General features: G+C 44.7%; 3 protein-coding genes across 4 annotated transcripts; 2 read left to right on the top strand and 1 right to left on the bottom strand.

The window, feature by feature from the left end:
- The first annotated feature begins 654 nt into the window (after positions 1-654).
- Positions 655-5,784, top strand: creb1b (cAMP responsive element binding protein 1b). 2 transcript variants are annotated; one of them, XM_077617154.1, is made up of 8 exons: positions 655-899; positions 2,208-2,320; positions 2,402-2,548; positions 2,658-2,758; positions 3,482-3,633; positions 3,707-3,889; positions 4,336-4,489; positions 4,554-5,784. In XM_077617154.1, the coding sequence occupies exons 2-8, from the start codon at positions 2,216-2,218 to the stop codon at positions 4,696-4,698; spliced, it is 987 nt and encodes a 328-aa protein (XP_077473280.1). In that variant the 5' UTR covers positions 655-899; positions 2,208-2,215; the 3' UTR covers positions 4,699-5,784. The 2 variants fall into 2 exon arrangements, with proteins under 2 accessions (XP_077473280.1, XP_077473281.1); XM_077617155.1 differs by lacking the exon at positions 655-899 and adding an exon at positions 918-1,529.
- Positions 5,785-6,481: 697 nt separating this feature from the next.
- ccnyl1 (cyclin Y-like 1) lies at positions 6,482-13,210 on the top strand. The gene is made up of 10 exons (XM_077617153.1): positions 6,482-7,581; positions 7,800-7,874; positions 7,978-8,021; positions 8,289-8,389; positions 8,475-8,510; positions 8,589-8,640; positions 8,915-9,034; positions 11,141-11,307; positions 12,193-12,355; positions 12,493-13,210. Exons 1-10 carry the CDS (start codon positions 7,419-7,421, stop codon positions 12,607-12,609), a joined length of 1,038 nt encoding a protein of 345 aa, XP_077473279.1. The 5' UTR covers positions 6,482-7,418; the 3' UTR covers positions 12,610-13,210.
- Positions 13,211-15,956: 2,746 nt separating this feature from the next.
- fzd5 (frizzled class receptor 5) lies at positions 15,957-18,534 on the bottom strand. Its single transcript, XM_077617816.1, has 2 exons — positions 18,391-18,534; positions 15,957-18,163 (listed from the first exon to the last, which is right to left on the bottom strand). Exon 2 carries the CDS (start codon positions 18,155-18,157, stop codon positions 16,412-16,414), a length of 1,746 nt encoding a protein of 581 aa, XP_077473942.1. The 5' UTR covers positions 18,158-18,163; positions 18,391-18,534; the 3' UTR covers positions 15,957-16,411.
- Positions 18,535-18,762: the final 228 nt, after the last annotated feature.

The raw sequence follows: 18,762 nt of genomic DNA, 5'->3' as shown, positions 1-18,762 counted from the left end.
CTAGAGGACACGTTTTTATTTTGGTAGCCAATCATATTTGTAGCTGTTTAAATTAATTTTAGACCGTTTTTTTCTTGTTACTCTCGATGGTTTCTGTGGTAATAGCGACGCCTTTGTGTTTTCATAGGTACAGCATGTGAACATATTAAAATGGTATTTGCTGCCCCCTAGAGGTCCACGTGTGTATTGCCGTATGTTCTATGAATAACATGTCCTTTTGATAATAAGTTTAAAACTTAATTTGGACTTTAATTCAAATTAGATAATGCAATTTCTGTAGAAAGTGCCTCTGAATATTAAATAAATTTAAATTTGATGTTGCATGAAAATGGTAATTTGGTAGTATGGTAAGTAGGAAAGATTTCTTTTTTGCGTTTTGCATGAGATCATGAAAAAAATTTAAAGACAAAATTTTAATGTGCATTGTAAAAAATGTGGGACTAATTTTTCAATGGCTAATTGTAAATATATTGTGATTGTTTTGTGGGAACGCAAAAAAAGAAGAGCTTTTGAGTAAACTAGTTTTGATCATTCGTGAAACGTGTTCCATTGGTACTTTCAGTGGTTACACAAATAAAGATGCGATTATGAAAATTTTATTTTATTTTATTGCACAGATTACCGAGAAAAAGGGCCCCTGACCCCTCGGCTCTGTCCGCCTCCGTTCGTTTTTTTCCCACCGAACTTCGTCCTTTTCCGCCTATCCTCGGGAAAGCAACTTCGGCCATTTCCGGACGGCGTCGCCATCTGCTTCGCTTGCCTCGATCCTTCTCTCCAATCTCCGTCTTGTTGTCGGCGGTGACGCGGCGGAGGTGTAGCCTGACGCGGGCTCTTACGTGTCGGCCACAATAAAAGTGGAGCTCCGGAGGCCCGGGGAGAGACGAAGGGAGTCCGTATCGGTAAGGGCGGCAGAAGAAGTCGCGGCTTGCGGCTGGAAGGGGAACCTTCTACCTCGGTCGGGTTCGGCCCGAAGGAAACAAAGAAATCATGGCGGCTCGGTGGTGTATTTTTTGCTGGGATGGAGGGAGGGGAGTCTACGGTGATTTTCGGGGGGCGAATGGACCCAAAATTGATTTAGGTGCTTTAAATGAATGGAAGGCGAGACGGATTAGCTGGCGCTGTTTGCTTGTGGCTAAGCGATTAGCATGAGCTAACAGCAAAGCTAGTTTGGGATCAGATTCCCGCTTTTTCCACGCGAATTCCATTTTGTCGAGATAAATTGCCCGCGTTGGACCAATTTTGCCGAGAATTTCCCCCTATTGCAATGATTTTACATAGTTAAGATGTCCATTCGGGGAGTCCGCCACCGAATTTAGCCTAGTTCCTGGTGAAAAAGAGTCCCCCGGGCTCCTCCGGTGTGTCTACCGAGCCGTCTGGGACATGGTGGCCGAAGGGGGCGTCGCCCGAGCCGGCCATGTGGCTCGGCTGTCACCGCGGCTTGGCGAGTGCTTGTGATGGTTCTTGTTTTTGAAAAGTCGAGGGAGAAATGCGCAAAGCCAATCATGGCGCGCACAGCGGACACGCAAAGAGTGAGCTCACCACCATCGCCATGACACACGTCACGCAATGCATTGTGCATTCATTGCACTCATCTGTTTCTATCTAGGCTACGTTGAAATAACAAGTTTTTTCGTTCAATTAAATACACTAAACTTTTTCTGTGCTATTGTTTCCACATGTGACATTTTCTTTTTATCACCTTGGTTATTTGTTTTTTTGTCACTACATACATATATCGTCGATCTAAAGACTTGAAACTTACAAGTTTTTGTTCGCTCATTGCAAATTATGAAAATATCACTGAATATGGCCCCCACAAGAATCCCAAGTTCAGCCAACATTCTGTTGCACATCTCGGTGATACCACTAGATGGAGCTAAAAACTTAAAGCATTGCATTTCCATTATTTCTAATCAATGTAGTAGGGGACTGGAATTTCACTATTGGGATAAATATCTGTTTTGGTTAGAATTTTTCTTGGTTTTTGTGGTCATTGTGACATTTTTTTTTAATTTGTTCTGCACAGTTCATTTCAGTTAAAAAGCTAATTCACTGTTCTAGAAATAAAATCCATTTTGACTTGGCCAATTTAAAAAATATATATTTCTTAGTTCTTTTTCATAGTTTAAAAATATACTCTTAAGTCAAAATTTGATCTCATTCATTGTATTTAACGGCTTCACGTGTATCATAATATGAATCCCCAGTTTAGCCGATGAAGATGGAGTCAGCGGCTGCCGAGGCTCAGCAGACGGCCGAGTCTGCCGAGACGGAAAATCAGCAACAGATCACCGCGGCGCAGCTCGCCACCTTGGCGCAGGTAATTGGCCGACACGTTTGTGTACCAGGAGAGCCGCCCATGGCAGCTTTTCTTTTCTCTTCCCTCCCTTTTCCCCCCCAGGTATCCATGGCAACGGGCCACGGCTCAACGACGGGTCCCACGGTCACCCTGGTGCAGCTTCCGAACGGGCAGACGGTCCAAGTGCACGGCGTGATACAGGCCGCCCAGTCGTCCGTCATACAGTCGCCACAAGTGCAGACCGTGCAGGTCATTTTTCATATGATCGGACTCGTTAGCATTTTTCATGTGCACGGCTGTATATTTTTTCGGTCGATATTGAAAATAATTCCTCTTATTTGCATTGTGCGTCTTTTAGATCTCCACCATTGCTGAGAGTGAGGATTCGCAGGAGTCAGTGGACAGCGTGACCGACTCACAGAAGCGGCGCGAGATCCTATCACGACGACCCTCGTATAGGTTAGATGTCACCGATGTTTCCCACGCCTCACCTGGCTTCAGTTCCAGTCGTACCTCTACTTACGAAATTAATTGGTTCCAGAACTTGTAACTTGGAATTTTTGTAAGTAGAGTAGTACTTTATATGTAAATTCCCTCATTTGTACCAGGGTCCCCAAAACAAACTACCAACTCAACCCTTTAAAAATGATTAACGTGCCCCAATTTTGTATGAAAGATGCGAGAAACACGCAAAATTTAAAGTAAATGATTTATTGATGTTTTAAAATGAATAAGAAGCATTCAAAAACATTTTCGATTCATGCAGGAGTAGTGCATTGTGAGGAAACTAACATTAGCACACATGCACACAAACATGCATCTAAACAACTTCAAATTATGAAATTTTGGCATTAAATAAAACTCCAAAGGAGTAACGGGGATTTTTTAACTTGGATCTTCTTTTCGTATATTAGAACGGTCATTGGCATATCAGTGTTTCGTAACCTGAAATTTCGTATTTAGAGGCGTTCGTAAGTAGAGGTACCACTGTATATATATTTGCAAAAGCCATCTATTTTTATCGAGCTATTTTGTTTGGAATACATGTTTCATGATTATATTCCCTGTTTAAATATCCACTATGAAAATGGGTACTTTTTTAAAGTCATTAAATATACCTCTCATATATAAGAACTGAATATTGCTTTCTCCCACCTTATCTTTTTACTTTTATATCAACAGGAAAATCCTGAACGACCTTTCATCCGACGCACCGGCCGTCCCTCGCATCGAGGAGGAAAAGGCAGAAGACGACATGGTGGCATCCGCCACGGCCGCCATCACCACCGTCACCGTGCCCACGCCGATTTACCAAACCAGCAGCGGCCAGTACAGTACGTTTCTTCTCAAGCGACGCCATCGAGCCGACGGTCACGCTAACCGCCGCCTCGCTCACGTCACTCGCAGTCGCCATCACGCAGGGCGGCGCCATTCAGCTGGCCAACAACGGCACCGACGGCGTACAGGGCCTGCAGGCACTCACCATGACCAACGCCACCGCCGCTCAACCCGGGACGACCATCCTGCAGTACGCGCAGACGAGCGACGGCCAGCAAATACTGGTTCCCAGTAACCAAGTGGTGGTGCAAGGTCAGCATATAAAAATGTTTTTTTAATTTTCCGGACAAATTCAACACAATCGTATTTTGATAATTCATGTCTATTTTCATATCAATTTGAATATTTTGTCGAATAATTTCCTGTCGCACAGTGAGCAAGTGGTTAGTATGTCCGCCTAACAGTTTTGGTGTCGAGGGTTCGGACTATGGTGCTTACGTGGGTTTTACATGGGTACTCTGGTTTCTAGTTTGAACACTCAATTGTCCCTAGCTATGATTGGTTGTTTGTCTCGTTGCGCCCTGCGATTGGCTGGCTGGCCACCAACTCAGGGTGTCCCCTGCCTACTGCTCAATGTTGACTGGGATAGGCTCCAGCACCCCCACCACCTCCATGAGGCTAAGGAATCATTTCAACGTAATGTTTTTCCTCACTCGAAGCGCGAACGTGAAGCAATTTTGTTGAAACTCCCTACTCAGCCGCCTCTGGGGACGTCCAAGCCTATCAGATCCGAACGGCGCCCGCCAACACCCTCACCTCCGGGGTGGTCATGGCCTCGTCGCCCGCCCTCCCGACCCAAGGCGCTACCGAGGAAGTCACCCGCAAGAGGGAGGTCCGCCTCATGAAGAACAGGTAACGAAACTTAGATGAGCCGCAAAAGAAAATTTGACACCCATCTAATGCTATCTCCTAACAGAGAAGCGGCACGCGAGTGTCGCAGAAAGAAGAAGGAGTATGTCAAGTGTCTGGAGAACCGAGTCGCTGTTCTGGAGAACCAAAATAAGACACTCATTGAAGAGCTCAAAGCACTCAAAGACCTTTACTGTCACAAATCTGACTAAAAAGAAGAAAAAAATACCCCACAAGCACGGAACAACGTCCTCGCTTTGGGCTCAAGTAGCCTTTGTGCCCGTTCAAAGTCTTTGGCTGTTTGGCTTCACTTGCCTCAAATTTAGACTTAACGTTAGTGGGTACACCGAAGATGGAAGCTTCTGATTTGGCTTGACCTTTTGGACAAAATACCAAGAGAACAGACTGGAGAATCGGTTAACTAATGTCCATCTGGGCTCGGGAGGGATTAGAAACGCTCAATTTAGGTGACGTTGGTCCTGAGCACATCATTGGTTTGGTCCAAACTGCATTAAAAAAAATGTTTGATAACTTTTAGCCTAAACCACAGATTCGGTGCTAACTTTGACTTTAATACTTGCTCGTGTACAGTATTTGATCATTTGTGTAGGAACAGGTCATCACTTTGATTCAAATGCAATCCAAAAACACGGTTTCCATAACATAGTGGATCACTGGTAGCCATATTGGGACAGGTTGGGCAAGCTTAACTCGTACACATCAAAGACTTTGAACCCGTTGGGGACGACTGCTTTCCTTTGGAGGACACACCACGTGACTACAACCAGTGGGATTTGAACACACCTTTTCACACTCTAAAACATAAAAATGGGATATTTTTTATCATTGATGCCCTTGAGTTTAACATGCCCCCTTTTTTACGACCATTTCTTTAACTTTTAAAGTAAATAGACCAGGCTTGAGCCTTTTTATGCCATGAAAAAGACTAATCTGTGAATTCAAACGTTTGCATGAGTAACACGTCCAGTCTTGTGTTTATTTTTTTTTTTATACAACTTTTATGTGTATATAGATGCTACTGCATGTGTAGACTTGATGTATCGCTGTTTATTGATATATTTGTAACATACTGTACATCAGTGTGTGTGTGCTTGCGTGTGTGCGCGCGCGCGTGTGTGTAAGGCCTAGCGGTCATGGCAGCTACGAGGTTATCGACGATGTACGAGGTTGCGGTGCCATATTTTTCTATACTCGGTGTTCATTGTCTTCATTCGGCTTACAGCCAACTGTATGAAATATATAACATTTTATCACAGTTAAAAAGATGAAAGCACAAATGTACTCGAGTGGTTTTATTTTCTGATTTTCCCTTTTTTAATGTTTTGATTGATGGCAGCCCCCCAACCCCACGTCAGGCGTATGAGCTGTTATGCTCTTTGCATAACAATAACAGAATATTACGTTTATTATTTTTGCAAACACTTGATGTGGCAATAAACTGCACGAGGAGATGTGGAAAACAATCAAATGCGGAGACATGAAAGTGCTAAATCCTTGAGGTGGTCGGGGTCAAAACCTTGTTTCATTGGGCATACTATCAAAGGAATTGCTCACAATGCCTCAGATTCCAAAACAACTTTAATCAGCTGTAATCATGTGATGGTATGTATGCTAATTTAATATTTCACCTTTCGTCTCCATAACATTGAGTCAAAACACCTCAGGGCCCTCGAGTTATTGTTTATATCGATGTATTATTTATTTTGACATACAACTCATTTGTCGCAGGATTTTCTGACTTTGTTCATAAACATTTAGTTCAATAATCCAATATGAATGTTTCTGATTGACAGTGCAGGGTTCATTTCAGAAAAAAAGGTGTGACGCTACGAAAATAGCATCATCGCAAATCCGTGTGACTGGCAACTTTATCAACCAATGGGCAGCCTTGAGAAAATTGTTGTTGTGAATCTTCCACCAATAGAAATGATTAGAATCCTGAATGGGCGGGGCCACAGTAGTCTCAACGCCTAACAATTCTTCTGTGGTATGAGCGCTAATAGCTACGACATGGCGATTTGATGAGCGGCCCGGCTTACAAACAACCACGACCCGAATTCTGGAGGAGTTTCTAAAGTTGCATAGACAATGGGAAACGGAGAGAAGGTCTGGAGGATTTAAATTTATTTCGACAAGCTGTCTCGGAGCGTTGAATTTACACATTTTGTTGTAGTAGGCCGCAGAAACCTCGGACTGGATTTCCCCCACTAGCCCGAGAGCACATCCGTAACTAAAGTCGTTTCTTAGCGGTTTAACGACGCCTCGCTAATTGACGCGTCGAAGTGTTATACCAGTTGTATTATTTTATCTAATTTTTAGTTAAATTAACAAACGTCTGCATGTATCTTTATTTTCGTATATTTTTCCCACGGTGTCCTGAGAAGGCCGCAGAAACCTGGGGCTAGATTTTATGCTAACCCAGTAAGGACACCCGGAACTGGACCGGAAAGTCGCTTCACGCTGGTTTATTGACACAACTTTGTAGCAAGCTAAACTTTACTTCTTTGTATTAATTTGTTAATTACACTGAGTTTATACGTGGTATTTATTTATTTTCTCTGAAATACTCTGGGCGATAGCGCAATGAATGAATGAATGGATGGGTGAGAGCAGGCGGCTTTTAGAATTACTATCGTGCTTAAGAACGTCGCTTTAGGTAGGAAAAGTTGCCCTCGCCTGCCATTTTTGGGGGGCTAATTACTCGGGACTTATCGGCCGCTGCTTCCCCCGCAAATGGTCGAGGAATGTCGTCGCTGGAAGTTGCCGGACGGCGTCCAATTGGCATGACTAGGTAATGAGATGCTAACACAGAGCCCTGGTGCGTGAGAGCGGGGCGCCCGGTGGGAAGCAGCCTAGCGTTACAAGCATTCGGACCCCTTTGGAACACTGAGTGCATTCAGGCCGTCACGGCATGGGAAACACAGTGTCATGCTGCGTCTCCCCGGAGTCGAGCCCCAAGTTGCCGTCCAGGCAGCCGGCAGAGCGGCTGGAGGAGTTCCTAACCAGCACGGAAGTCAGCGACGACAACAGCGCCCCCTATCTGCAGCACATCAGCGACAGAGAAGTCCCCGACGGTGCGCAGTTTGTGCTATTGGATTTTTGAGCGTGTTATTCTTGCTCGTGTATTTGGCGATTGGTTTTCACCTAAATTGAAAGTAAAAGTAGATTAGGGAAATTTTGTGTTTACATTTCTTGTGGGGGAACTGGTTTGGTGTGCGTCGCCTGGGAACTTTGCTTTTGATTATCTTTGTTAGTTATCGATTTACATTTTTTTTTACATGTTCTTTTTCAGAACTGGCTCTAGAGTCCAACCCGTCAGACCATGCCCGAGTCAGCACCATCTTCCTTTGCAAATCGCAGACAGACGGTGAGTCAATCCTAATTATACCTACTCGCCATCACACATGCAGACAGATATGAAATTATTCCTGATAATAATGGTAATCTCTTTTTGTTTGTTTTCTTGACAGTGCGTGACAGGCGGAAAAGCAACCACATTAACCACATCAGTCATGTAAGAACAATTTTGTTTACCATTTAATAGACAATTTTTCACAGTTGTTTGGAAATATATTTATTCTTGTAATCTCACAATTCTTTTAACATGAAACAGAAGTCTTTTTTCCATGAAAATACATGAATTGATCTTGACAAATATCACTGTTTTCCTGTAAAATCACAATATTTTATCCCAGTTTAGTTAGTAACGATCTGACAAGTGTAAATACAAAAAGAGCAGTTTATATATGATTATATTAAACTTTCTTCATCCCATATGCAGGTGTCTCCCGGGCCACTGTCCAAGAAGTACAGCTCGTGTTCCACCATCTTTATTGACGACAGCACCGTCAGCCAGCCCAACCTCAAAAGCACAATCAAATGGTGACCATGTGTGCATTTAAAAAATAACAAGCATTACCATATAAAGGGCGTCCCGTTAACTTTTTAGCTTTTTCTCTCCTTTCAGTGTCACTTTAGCAATCTACTACCACATCAAGAACAGGTAACGTCATGCCCACTTGTATGTACGATAAAGTATGTGAATTTGTACTCAGTGTGTGTATTTTTGTGTTTTTTGCAGGGATTCTGACCGCTCTCTGGACATCTTTGATGAGAAGCTGCACCCTTTATCAGTGAGACCCAGCATGCATTGGAATCATCTTCACACACAAGCTATCATTGACATTAACAGACATTCAAAATAATTGAAATGATTGTTATAGAGTTAAAGATGGAGCTATTTAGATGTCTTTACATTTGAGTAAAAATACGTATGCCAGAGTGCTGCTTCTGTTTACGGGACATAGTTTTAGGTTATAGCGCTACTTGATGCATTTTACAATGATGGCAGGTCAGTTTGATGTAAGGAAGGAGTTAAAAGTGTATTGTTTTGGTGCGTGCACACAGAGGGAGGCGGTGCCAGACGAGTACAGCTGCATGGACCCCGAGCACAAAGTTATCTATCGCTTCGTCAGGACGCTCTTCAGTGCAGCACAACTCACCGCTGAATGTGCCATTGTGACACTCGTAAGTGGAATTTTTGGGGGTATTTTTGAGTTGAAAAATCAAGTAATAAATAAATAGCAGGCAAAATTCAGAACATTACCATATGGGCCAGACAAAAAATAATGTAAGTATAATACGTAAAAGAGCCTAAAGGGGTTTTCCTTTTTAAAAAAAGAAGACCATGTGTAGTAAGGTTTTTTTTGTTAAAAAACGACATAGTATAGTAAGGCTTTTTTCCTTAAAAATGACATAGTATAGTAAGCCTTTTTTCTTAAAAAAAAAAAAACGACATAGTATAGTAAGCCTTATTTCTTTAAAAAAAAAACATAGTATAGTAAGCCTTTTTTTCTTAAAAACGACATAGTATAGTAAGGCTTTTCTTAAAAAAACGACATAGTATAGTAAGGCTTTTTTTCTTAAAAAATGACATAGTATAGTAAGGCTTTTCTTAAAAAAACGACATAGTATAGTAAGGCTTTTTTTTCTTAAAAACCGACATAGTATAGTAAGGCTTTTTTTTTCTTAAAAAACAACATAGTATAGTAAGGCTTTTTTTCTTAAAAAACGACATAGTATAGTAAGGCTTTTTGTTTCTTTAAAAAAAACAAGATAGTATAGTAAGGCTTTTTTTCTTTAAAAAACGACATAGTATAGTGAGGCTTTTTTTTAAAAAAAAAACGACATAGTATAGGAAAGCTTTTTTTCTTAAAAACGACATAGTATAGTAAGGCTTTTTTTTCTTAAAAACCGACATAGTACAGTAAGGCTTTTTTTTCTTAAAAAACAACATAGTATAGTAAGGCTTTTTTTCTTAAAAAACGACATAGTATAGTAAGGCTTTTTGTTTCTTTAAAAAAACCAAGATAGTATAGTAAGGCTTTTTTTCTTTAAAAAACGACATAGTATAGTGAGGCTTTTTTTTTTCTTAAAAAACGACATAGTATAGGAAAGCTTTTTTTCTTAAAAACGACATAGTATAGTAAGGCTTTTTTCCTTAAAAAACGACATAGTATAGTAAGGCTTTTTGTTTCTTAAAATAAACGAGATAGTATAGTAAGGCTTTTTGTTTCTTAAAAAAAACGAAATAGTATAGTAAGGCTTTTTTTTCTTAAAAAACTACATAGTATAGTAAGGCTTTTTTTCTTCTTAAAAAAATGACATAGTATAGTAAGGCTTTTTTTCTTCTTAAAAAAACGACATAGTATAGTAAGGCTTTTTTCCTTAAAAAACGACATAGTATAGTAAGGCTTTTTTTTTCTTAAAAAACAACATAGTATAGTAAGGCTTTTTTTTCTTGAAACACGACATAGTATAGTAAGGCTTTTTTTTTCTTTAAAAAAACGACATAGTATAGTAAGGCTTTTTTTCTTAAAAAACGACAGTGTATAGTAAGGCTTTTTTCTTAAAAAACTACATTATAGTAAGGCTTTTTTTCTTTAAAAACAACATAGTATAGTAAGGCTTTTTTCTTAAAAAACGACATAGTATAGTAAGGCTTTTTTTTTCGTAAAAAATGACATAGTATAGTAAGGCTTTTTTTCTTCTTAAAAAAACGACATAGTATAGTAAGGCTTTTTTCCTTAAAAAACGACATAGTATAGTAAGGCTTTTTTTTTCTTAAAAAACAACATAGTATAGTAAGGCTTTTTTTTCTTGAAACACGACATAGTATAGTAAGGCTTTTTTTTTCTTTAAAAAAACGACATAGTATAGTAAGGCTTTTTTTCTTAAAAAACGACAGTGTATAGTAAGGCTTTTTTCTTAAAAAACTACATTATAGTAAGGCTTTTTTTCTTTAAAAACAACATAGTATAGTAAGGCTTTTTTCTTAAAAAACGACATAGTATAGTAAGGCTTTTTTTTTCGTAAAAAATGACATAGTATAGTAAGGCTTTTTTTCTTCTTAAAAAACGACATAGTATAGTAAGGCTTTTTTTTTTATCAACTTCATTCCTAAACCATGTATAAAATGGCTTTTAATAAAGATAGGCAACATTAGAAACCGTCTGTTTTGATGCCATACAATAGCTGGCCAGCAGAGAGCACCAAAAGCATGCTGAGAATCGCACGGGCCTTTTCAATGCCTTTTGTACGATTTGACTGGAGTCTTTCTTGATGGCGTTTCAGGTCTACCTGGAGCGACTATTGACGTATGCCGAGCTGGACATTTGTCCCTCCAACTGGAAGCGTATCGTGCTGGGCGCCATCCTGCTGGCCTCCAAAGTCTGGGACGATCAGGCCGTGTGGAACGTCGACTATTGCCAGATCCTTAAAGACATCACCGTGGAGGACATGTGAGTTTCCGGAGGTGTCCCACACATCTTGCAGCTCTCGTGTGGGCAGGACCGCTTTATTTTTTGGCCCAAACAGTTCACTCACTACCCACCATTGACGGCACTAGACATCCAATCCATTTTGACCGAGAGGGGGGTTTCTGTCGGGGGATTTTTACTTCAATTTTTAGGGTACTTACAGGTCACTTCTGATAAATTTGCGGTCAAATGGGATGGGAGGGACGTCTCTCACCGTCTATGGCGACAAATGAATTTAAAAAGGGTCATAAAAAAACATGCACCCCTGGTCAGAGGTGCACTTGGTAAGAAAAACAAATAGTGTGTTGTCATGGCTAGATGTAAAAGTCTTTGTGGGCCAAGAATGAAGAGGTGGGCTTGTTTGGGTAGAAATGTAGGGGGGGCTCTCAAGTGCTCTTGCCGCTTCCACATAATGGGCCTTCCTCTCGCCTACTCCATTAGTTGCCCAGGGAGACCACGCACGCGCGCACACACACCTTTCGTTGGCCGACAAAGCAAAAAAAAACTTGGATGCGGTCTCCATAGCGACCAGAATGATGAAGAGGGACGTTGCTTTTTGGCTGTTGGCTTCATATTTGGGGTTTTAGGAAATGGCTACCATTTCATGGCGTGAAAAACAAAAGTTTGCAAAAAATAGCCTTTGGGGTGTTTAAAGTATTTAAGTCTACAAATGCCCCAATTGTTTTGAAAATTGTGTTTAAACCCACAGAAACAAAATGCCACCGTTTATGAGCGCAGTCATTTTGTGGCATTGGTTAGAGTTAGATAACAAATACAAAAATGAGAGAGGGCGGATGTTCCAAAATGTGCCTTTAGTGGTGAGGCATTTTTTTCCCCTCCTGCATCAGTCTTGTTTTGTGGGCGCAGGAATGAGATGGAGCGCCACTTCCTGGAGCTGCTCCAGTTCAACATCAACGTGCCGGCCAGCGTCTACGCCAAGTACTACTTCGACCTGCGCCAGCTGGCCGACGACAACAACCTCAGCTTCCCGCTGGAGCCGCTCAACAACCAGCGCGCCCAAAAGTTGGAGGTGACTTACCTTCAATTGACTTCCCCTTTTGCCCAAATCGTTCGGAGATGACGACCATATCGCCATCATTTTTAGAAACGTGCTGCATTTTGCAGCTGTCTGTTTGCCATTGTCAACGTGCTTTTTTTTTTGTGCAGGCCATTTCCAGACTGTGCGAGGACAAGTACAAAGACCTGAGCCGAGCCGCCGTACGCCGTTCGCTCAGCGCCGACAACCTCATCGGCATCCGGCGCTCCAACGCCGTGCTCTCCTGAGACCGCCGGACTCGTATCCTTCTTACCGACGCCAAGGCCGCTTGGGCAACCCCCCGCCCCCCCCCTCCTTTTTATTTATGCGCAACTCACCCCGGTCGCTCGAGTGCAACTGCGAAGCCGAATAGTCATTACAAAATTAGCGGGACGAATTGCTGCCACAGATTTATCGCATTAGTAAAGGAAGATTAGCATAACAATAAACATTCTTGTTACATAGTGAAATGTATGAATCTTTTTTTATCTTAAAATATAACATTTTACATGTTAGAACAGTCAGATCAGGCGACACAAAAAATATTTTTAAAAAGTAGCGTCAACATGTTCAAAGGTGAAACACAAGTTCGGTGTACAATTGTAATATATTTGCGGGCCAAACACAATGGAAAATGTGCTTTAAACAGGTAAAAGTTTGGTTTTGCTCAAATTATAACTGCTACTCAAAATATCAGATCTCATGTCCTAGTTGGGCTTGTGGCATACTACCCTGACAAATGCCTGCAAAAGTTAAGCAGGGTTGTGCATGGTTACTACTTAGATGGGAGACTGCCTTGGAATACCGGGTGCTTACCACTCTTATGTTTGCTCACTTAACCTCGTGAGAAGCAGTTTGATCCACAATATACACAAAGCCCTCACTCACCTTTACTTATAAATATTTGTGCGGCAAACTTCATGGAAAATGTCAAAGTTTGCTCTTGCTAAAACTATAGATGCTACTCAAAACATCTAATATCATGTCCTGGTTGGTGAAGTCATGTCAAGTCTTTTTTTTCTAAGTAAAACTTAAGGTGTTTATTTTTTCATGGCCAAAACCCATGTCATTTTTTTTTTTTAACTAAAACTATTGGGGGCTCCGCCAGCAGAGTGGTTAGAGCATCAGCCTCTGACATCCAGGGTCCTGGGTTCGCATCCCGGTCACTGCCTGGAAACAAAAATCTTGGTTCCCTCCCGCCGAAGGCGGGAGGGGACCAAGTGTGTTGGTGTCCACCCCCGCCGAAGGCGGGGGTGGACACCAAGTGTGTTGTCCCCTCCCGCCGAAGGCGGGAGGGGACCAACTGTCTTAATGTCTCCTCCCGCCGAAGGCGGGAGGGGACCAACTGTCTTAATGTCCCCTCCCGCCGAAGGCGGGAGGGGACCAATATGTTTTGGTGCCCCCTCCCACCAAAGGCAGGAGGGGGACCAATATTTTTGTTTCCAGGTAGTGACCGGGATGCGAACCCAGGACCCTGGATGTCAGAGGCCAATGCTCTAACCACTCAGCCAGCAGCTCACACAATAATTTAAGTAAAAAAAAAAAATTTGACATGTGTTTTGGGCTCAAAAACACATGTCAAATTTTTTTTTTTTACTTAAATTATTGTGTGAGCTGCTGGCTGAGTGGTTAGAGCATTGGCCTCTGACATCCAGGGTCCTGGGTTCGCATCCCGGTCACTACCTGGAAACAAAAATATTGGTCCCCCTCCCGCTTTTGGTGGGAGGGGGCACCAAAACATATTGGTCCCCTCCCGCCTTCGGCGGGAGGGGACATTAAGACAGTTGGTCCCCTCCCGCCTTCGGCGGGAGGGGACCAGGACTCTTGGTCCCCTCCCGCCTTCGGCGGGAGGGGACAACACACTTGGTGTCCACCCCCGCCTTCGGCGGGGGTGGACACCAACACACTTGGTCCCCTCCCGCCTTCGGCGGGAGGGAACCAAGATTTTTGTTTCCAGGCAGTGACCGGGATGCGAACCCAGGACCCTGGATGTCAGAGGCTGATGCTCTAACCGCTCTGCCGGCGGAGCCCCCAATAGTTTTAGTTAAAAAAAAAAAAATTGACATGCGTTTTGGGCATGAAAAAATAAACAGCTAAAGTTTGACTTAGAAAAAAAAGACTTGACATGACTTCACCAACCAGGACATGATATTAGATGTTTTGAGTAGCATCTATAGTTTTAGCAAGAGCAAACTTTGACATTTTTCATGAAGTTTGCCACACAAATATTTATAAGTAAAGGTGAGTGAGGGCTTTGTGTATATTGTGGATCAAACTGCTTCTCACGAGGTTAAGTGAGCAAACATAAGAGTGGTAAGCACCCGGTATTCCAAGGCAGTCTCCCATCCAAGTAGTAACCATGCACAACCCTGCTTAACTTTTGCAGGCATTTGTCAGGGTAGTATGCCACAAGCCCAACTAGGACATGAAATCTGATATTTTGAGTAGCAGTTATAATTTGAGCAAAAAAAAAGCACATTTTCCATTGAGTTTGGCCCACATATGCAGGGTGTTCCAAAATGTTTGACTACCTCTCATAGGCCAACATTTTTGAGACTGGAGCAGGTTCGTGCGTAGTCCTCGGAAGCGTGTTAGAAGAGCAAGTGTGGAAAGCCACATTCCAGACCTTTTCTTGACATTTTTGCTGCCATGTCCTCATTTGTTTTGCAGTCGTTGTCTTCTTTGCAACATTTGTGAAGAAGGCACGCCGCCTGCACTGTCCTTGGGTGACGGAGTCCGAGCCTATTCGAACACGCAAAATGCCTTTTTGAACGGCATTTCTTCACCTGAAAAGATAGACATGCCAAACGTTACATACAAAAACTTGAAACGTTTCTACACAAGCTGTGAAAATTTGAGCTCATTCCAACGATAATCGTCCAAATGATTGGCCTACGAAATGGGGTCAAACATTTTGGAACGGCCTGTACTTTACGTGGCAGCAATACGCTTCTTTACAAAAGAGCATTTCGTTAAAAACGAGAGGGACGACGCTTGTATTAATTATTCCTGCCGTTTGCTCCATCGATCCCGCGTGGACCACATGGACATTTATCTGACTACTGAAAAGATATCCAGCTCAGTATTGTGCCGCCACCTTTCCTTTCCCAGTGGAAAAAAAAAAAGACGGCGGTCCGAGCAGGCGGAGCTACGGAGTGGACGCCACAGCAAAATGCAGAAAAACTAACGTTGGTTTTGCTTACTATGTAGGCTACTAGCTGTGAAATGTGTCATTTTTAAAAATGGAAAAAACCCGTTTGCAGACGGAGTATTTTCAAATAAACACTAATCATGTATACTCACGGCCTCTGCTTTGGCGTTTCCTTGCTACATTTGACAAGCAAATACTGGATATTTTCTTCCATTTGGTGACTTGGGCTGCAAGCAGAAAAGGCACAAGTGGACAGACGGGACGTCGGAACATAAACTGGATTTCAAGTCGGAGACGTGTCTTAGACGCACACGAAAAATGAAAGAAACTAAGCTCTTGACTAAAAGTCGCCACATTTTATAAACAAGAAAACAAGGAGACAAAGGATGATAACCAATCATAGCAAGGGCAATTTGGAGTCATGAATTAGCTTAGCAGGACTGTTTTGGGAATGCCACTCAAAAGTACAATTTCAAATTGGGAATCCGTTTGAAAAATTCCAATTTTGCAACATTGTGGAGTCAACATCGACATGATCTAAATATGAATACTTACTAGATAATTCATTTAACTGTTTTTGTAAACTAAAAATTTAGTGCAAATGAGAAAACATTTTTACAAACCTGACCGTGGGACGTTTAAAAGGTCGAGTTAACCTCGAAATTAAAGAAGGGAAAAAAAACAAGTTGTCACAACTAATAACACTTTCCACCAATGTGGAGCAGTTCCCGTTGCTACCAGCAGGGGGCGAAAAAGGGTACATGTTCACAGCTGATGGCAGACGTTTTCTGAGCGACCAAATGGATGATCCTGTCTTCCGTTATTTACATTAATAAATAAAGTTTAGGACGTTAAACTCGTCCGAAGTTCCAGATCTTCAGTTTTAAGGACTTGGTGCGTCATATATGCGATGGCGCTTTGTGGTACATTCCCGGGATGGCCCCCAATAGAGCGGCGTCAGGGTACACGGGTGGGGGCGCCATGGCCACCGCCGCCGCTGCCACCTTGTAGGGCCACCAGGGGCAGCAGCGCGCCAGGAACCTGCGCCAGGTCTCCAGGGTCTTCCCGGACCAGATCCAGACCCCCGAGGTGATGCCCGCCACCAAGCACATGAAGTACTTGAGCATGAAAACGGCGTAGTCGGGTCCGCCGCCCAGCTGCTGGCGCTCGGCGGCGCAGGAGCAGGCCAGCGCCCGCTCCCAGTCGGGGCGCCGGTGCTGCTCGTAGAACAGGCAGGCCACCACCACGGCGGCGGGCACCGTGTACAGCACCCCGAAGAGCCCGATGCGGATCATCAGCCGCTCCAGTTTGTCCGTCTTGGTGCCGCCTTGCTTGATGATGCTGCGGATGCGGAAGAGCGACACGAAGCCGGCCAGCAGGAAGAAGGATCCGGCCGCCAGGTAGACCAGCGAGGGCGCCAGGACCAAGCCCCGCAGGTTCTCCAGGCTCTGGTTGCCCACGTAGCAGATCCCGGCCACCGGGTCGCCGTCCGCCGCGCCCAGGGCCAGGACCAGGATGGTCTTGACGGCGGGGAGCAGCCAGGCGGCCAGGTGGAAGTAGCGGCGGTGGCCGGCGATGGCCTCGCCGCCCCACTTCATGCCGGCCGCCAGGAACCAGGTGAAGGACAAGACCACCCACCAGATGGAGCCGGCCATGCCGAAGAAGTAGACCAGCAGGAAGACCAGCGTGCACAGGGTGGGGCCGCCCGTGTCGTAGAGGATGTGCGAGGGGTCGGCGCCGCCCGGGACCCCGCCCGGGGCGCAGGCCACGCGCTCGTGGCCGGCCGCCAGCCGGATGAGGTAGCCCAGCGACACGAAGAGGTAGCACGCCGCCAGGAAGATGATGGGCCGCTCGGGGTACTTGAAGCGCTGCACGTCCAGGAGGAAGGTGGCCACCGTGGCCAGGGTGGAGGCGAAACACAGCCCCGCCCACAGCCCCACCCACAGGCCGGTGAAGGCGCGCTCGTCTTCCGAGAAGTACGCCTGGTGGCAAGGCTGGGCGCAGTTGGGGAGGGGCCCCGTCCGAACCCGTCCGTACAGCGGGTGCGACTCCCGCTTGATGGGGACCAGGGGGTCCCGGCACCGGCACTCGCCCTTGGGCGGGGGCGGCAGAGGCGGGGCGGCGGCCGCCGCCCTCGGGCGATGCTTGGGCGTGGCCTTCGCCAAGGCCGGCGGCGCCGGCGGCGGGGGCGACGGCGTGCCGGCCTCGCTGCCGTTGTGGTCCATGCAGAGGGTGTCGCCGCCCAGGCGGGGGAGGCGCTCGCAGCTCATCCGTTCGGGCCACTCGAAGCCGTACTGGCTCATGAGCGGCGAGCAACCGCGCTTGGCGCGTTCGCAGACCGAGCGGCACGGCGGCAGCGGCTTGCGGTAGTCCGGCAGGCAGATGGGCGTGTACATGCTGCACAGGAAGAAGAGCAGGTCCGGGGAGCAGCGGATCCGGACCAGGGGCCAGAACTGGTGCACCTCCAGGCCCACCTCCTCTTGGGTGTCGTGGTTGAACTGGTTGGGGGTGTAGGTCAGGTTGTAGCCGATGCCGCGACACATGGGCACCGTCAGGGGCTCGCACGAGATCTCCTTGGACGCCGCCCCCGCCCGAGACCCGCTCTGGACCAGCAAGACCAGAAGGAACCTCACGGCGGACTCCATTTGAACCTAAAGTTTAAAAAAAAAAAAAAAAAAAACTTGGAGAAGGCTTGGAAGCCAAACTAAAGTGCTCTTGCAGTCTTGGGCTTTTCCATTTAAAAGTAGAAAAGGAAAAAAAGATTGAAATTTAGGGCGAGGTCTCTAATTGATTATTAATCCACATGCCGGGTGCACTTCCACCTGCTGCAGAATCCACGAAAAAGAGGAAATAAATGCAAGAAGTCAAACGAACTCACCAAAAGGTCGAAAAAGCCACCAAGTCTCGCGTGCCGTCGTCTTTGCCCTTTTACGAAGTTGTCGCTGGTTAGAACAAAATAAAAAGTAACGTTTTTCAAGGCAAAAGTTGTTTATGTTGTTCATTTAGCGACTCGGCGTGTACGTCTCATCCCATCAGGTGCGGAGGGTGGAACGGACTGAATTACTCAACCTTCGCCTCCTGTGAGCCTGTCCGTTGCTTTCAAGGACCCTCGGAAATCACAACTCCGCTCGCCGACGTTTGAACCAATCAGGCGACTGACTTGGTTTAAATGAGTCCCGTGTAAGCTTCATGAGAAAGAAAATGGTCATTCGTGCATGAACGGGTTCAAGTCATCAATTTCACTTCAAAT

This window comes from Stigmatopora argus, chromosome 13 (genome assembly GCF_051989625.1).
Source record: "Stigmatopora argus isolate UIUO_Sarg chromosome 13, RoL_Sarg_1.0, whole genome shotgun sequence".
NCBI classification, from domain to species: domain Eukaryota; kingdom Metazoa; phylum Chordata; class Actinopteri; order Syngnathiformes; family Syngnathidae; genus Stigmatopora; species Stigmatopora argus.
This window is presented reverse-complemented; position numbering and strand designations above follow the sequence as displayed.

Coding starts and splice junctions, on each gene's coding strand:
- creb1b (XM_077617154.1), top strand. CDS start 2,216: ATGAAGATGGAGTCAGCGGCTGCCGAGGCTCAGCAGACGGCCGAGTCT. Junction 2,321..2,401: donor AGCTCGCCACCTTGGCGCAG/GTAATTGGCCGA, acceptor TTTCCCCCCCAG/GTATCCATGGCAACGGGCCA. Junction 2,759..3,481: donor TCACGACGACCCTCGTATAG/GTTAGATGTCAC, acceptor TTATATCAACAG/GAAAATCCTGAACGACCTTT.
- ccnyl1 (XM_077617153.1), top strand. CDS start 7,419: ATGGGAAACACAGTGTCATGCTGCGTCTCCCCGGAGTCGAGCCCCAAG. Junction 8,022..8,288: donor ACATTAACCACATCAGTCAT/GTAAGAACAATT, acceptor TCCCATATGCAG/GTGTCTCCCGGGCCACTGTC. Junction 9,035..11,140: donor AATGTGCCATTGTGACACTC/GTAAGTGGAATT, acceptor ATGGCGTTTCAG/GTCTACCTGGAGCGACTATT.
- fzd5 (XM_077617816.1), bottom strand. CDS start 18,157: ATGGAGTCCGCCGTGAGGTTCCTTCTGGTCTTGCTGGTCCAGAGCGGG.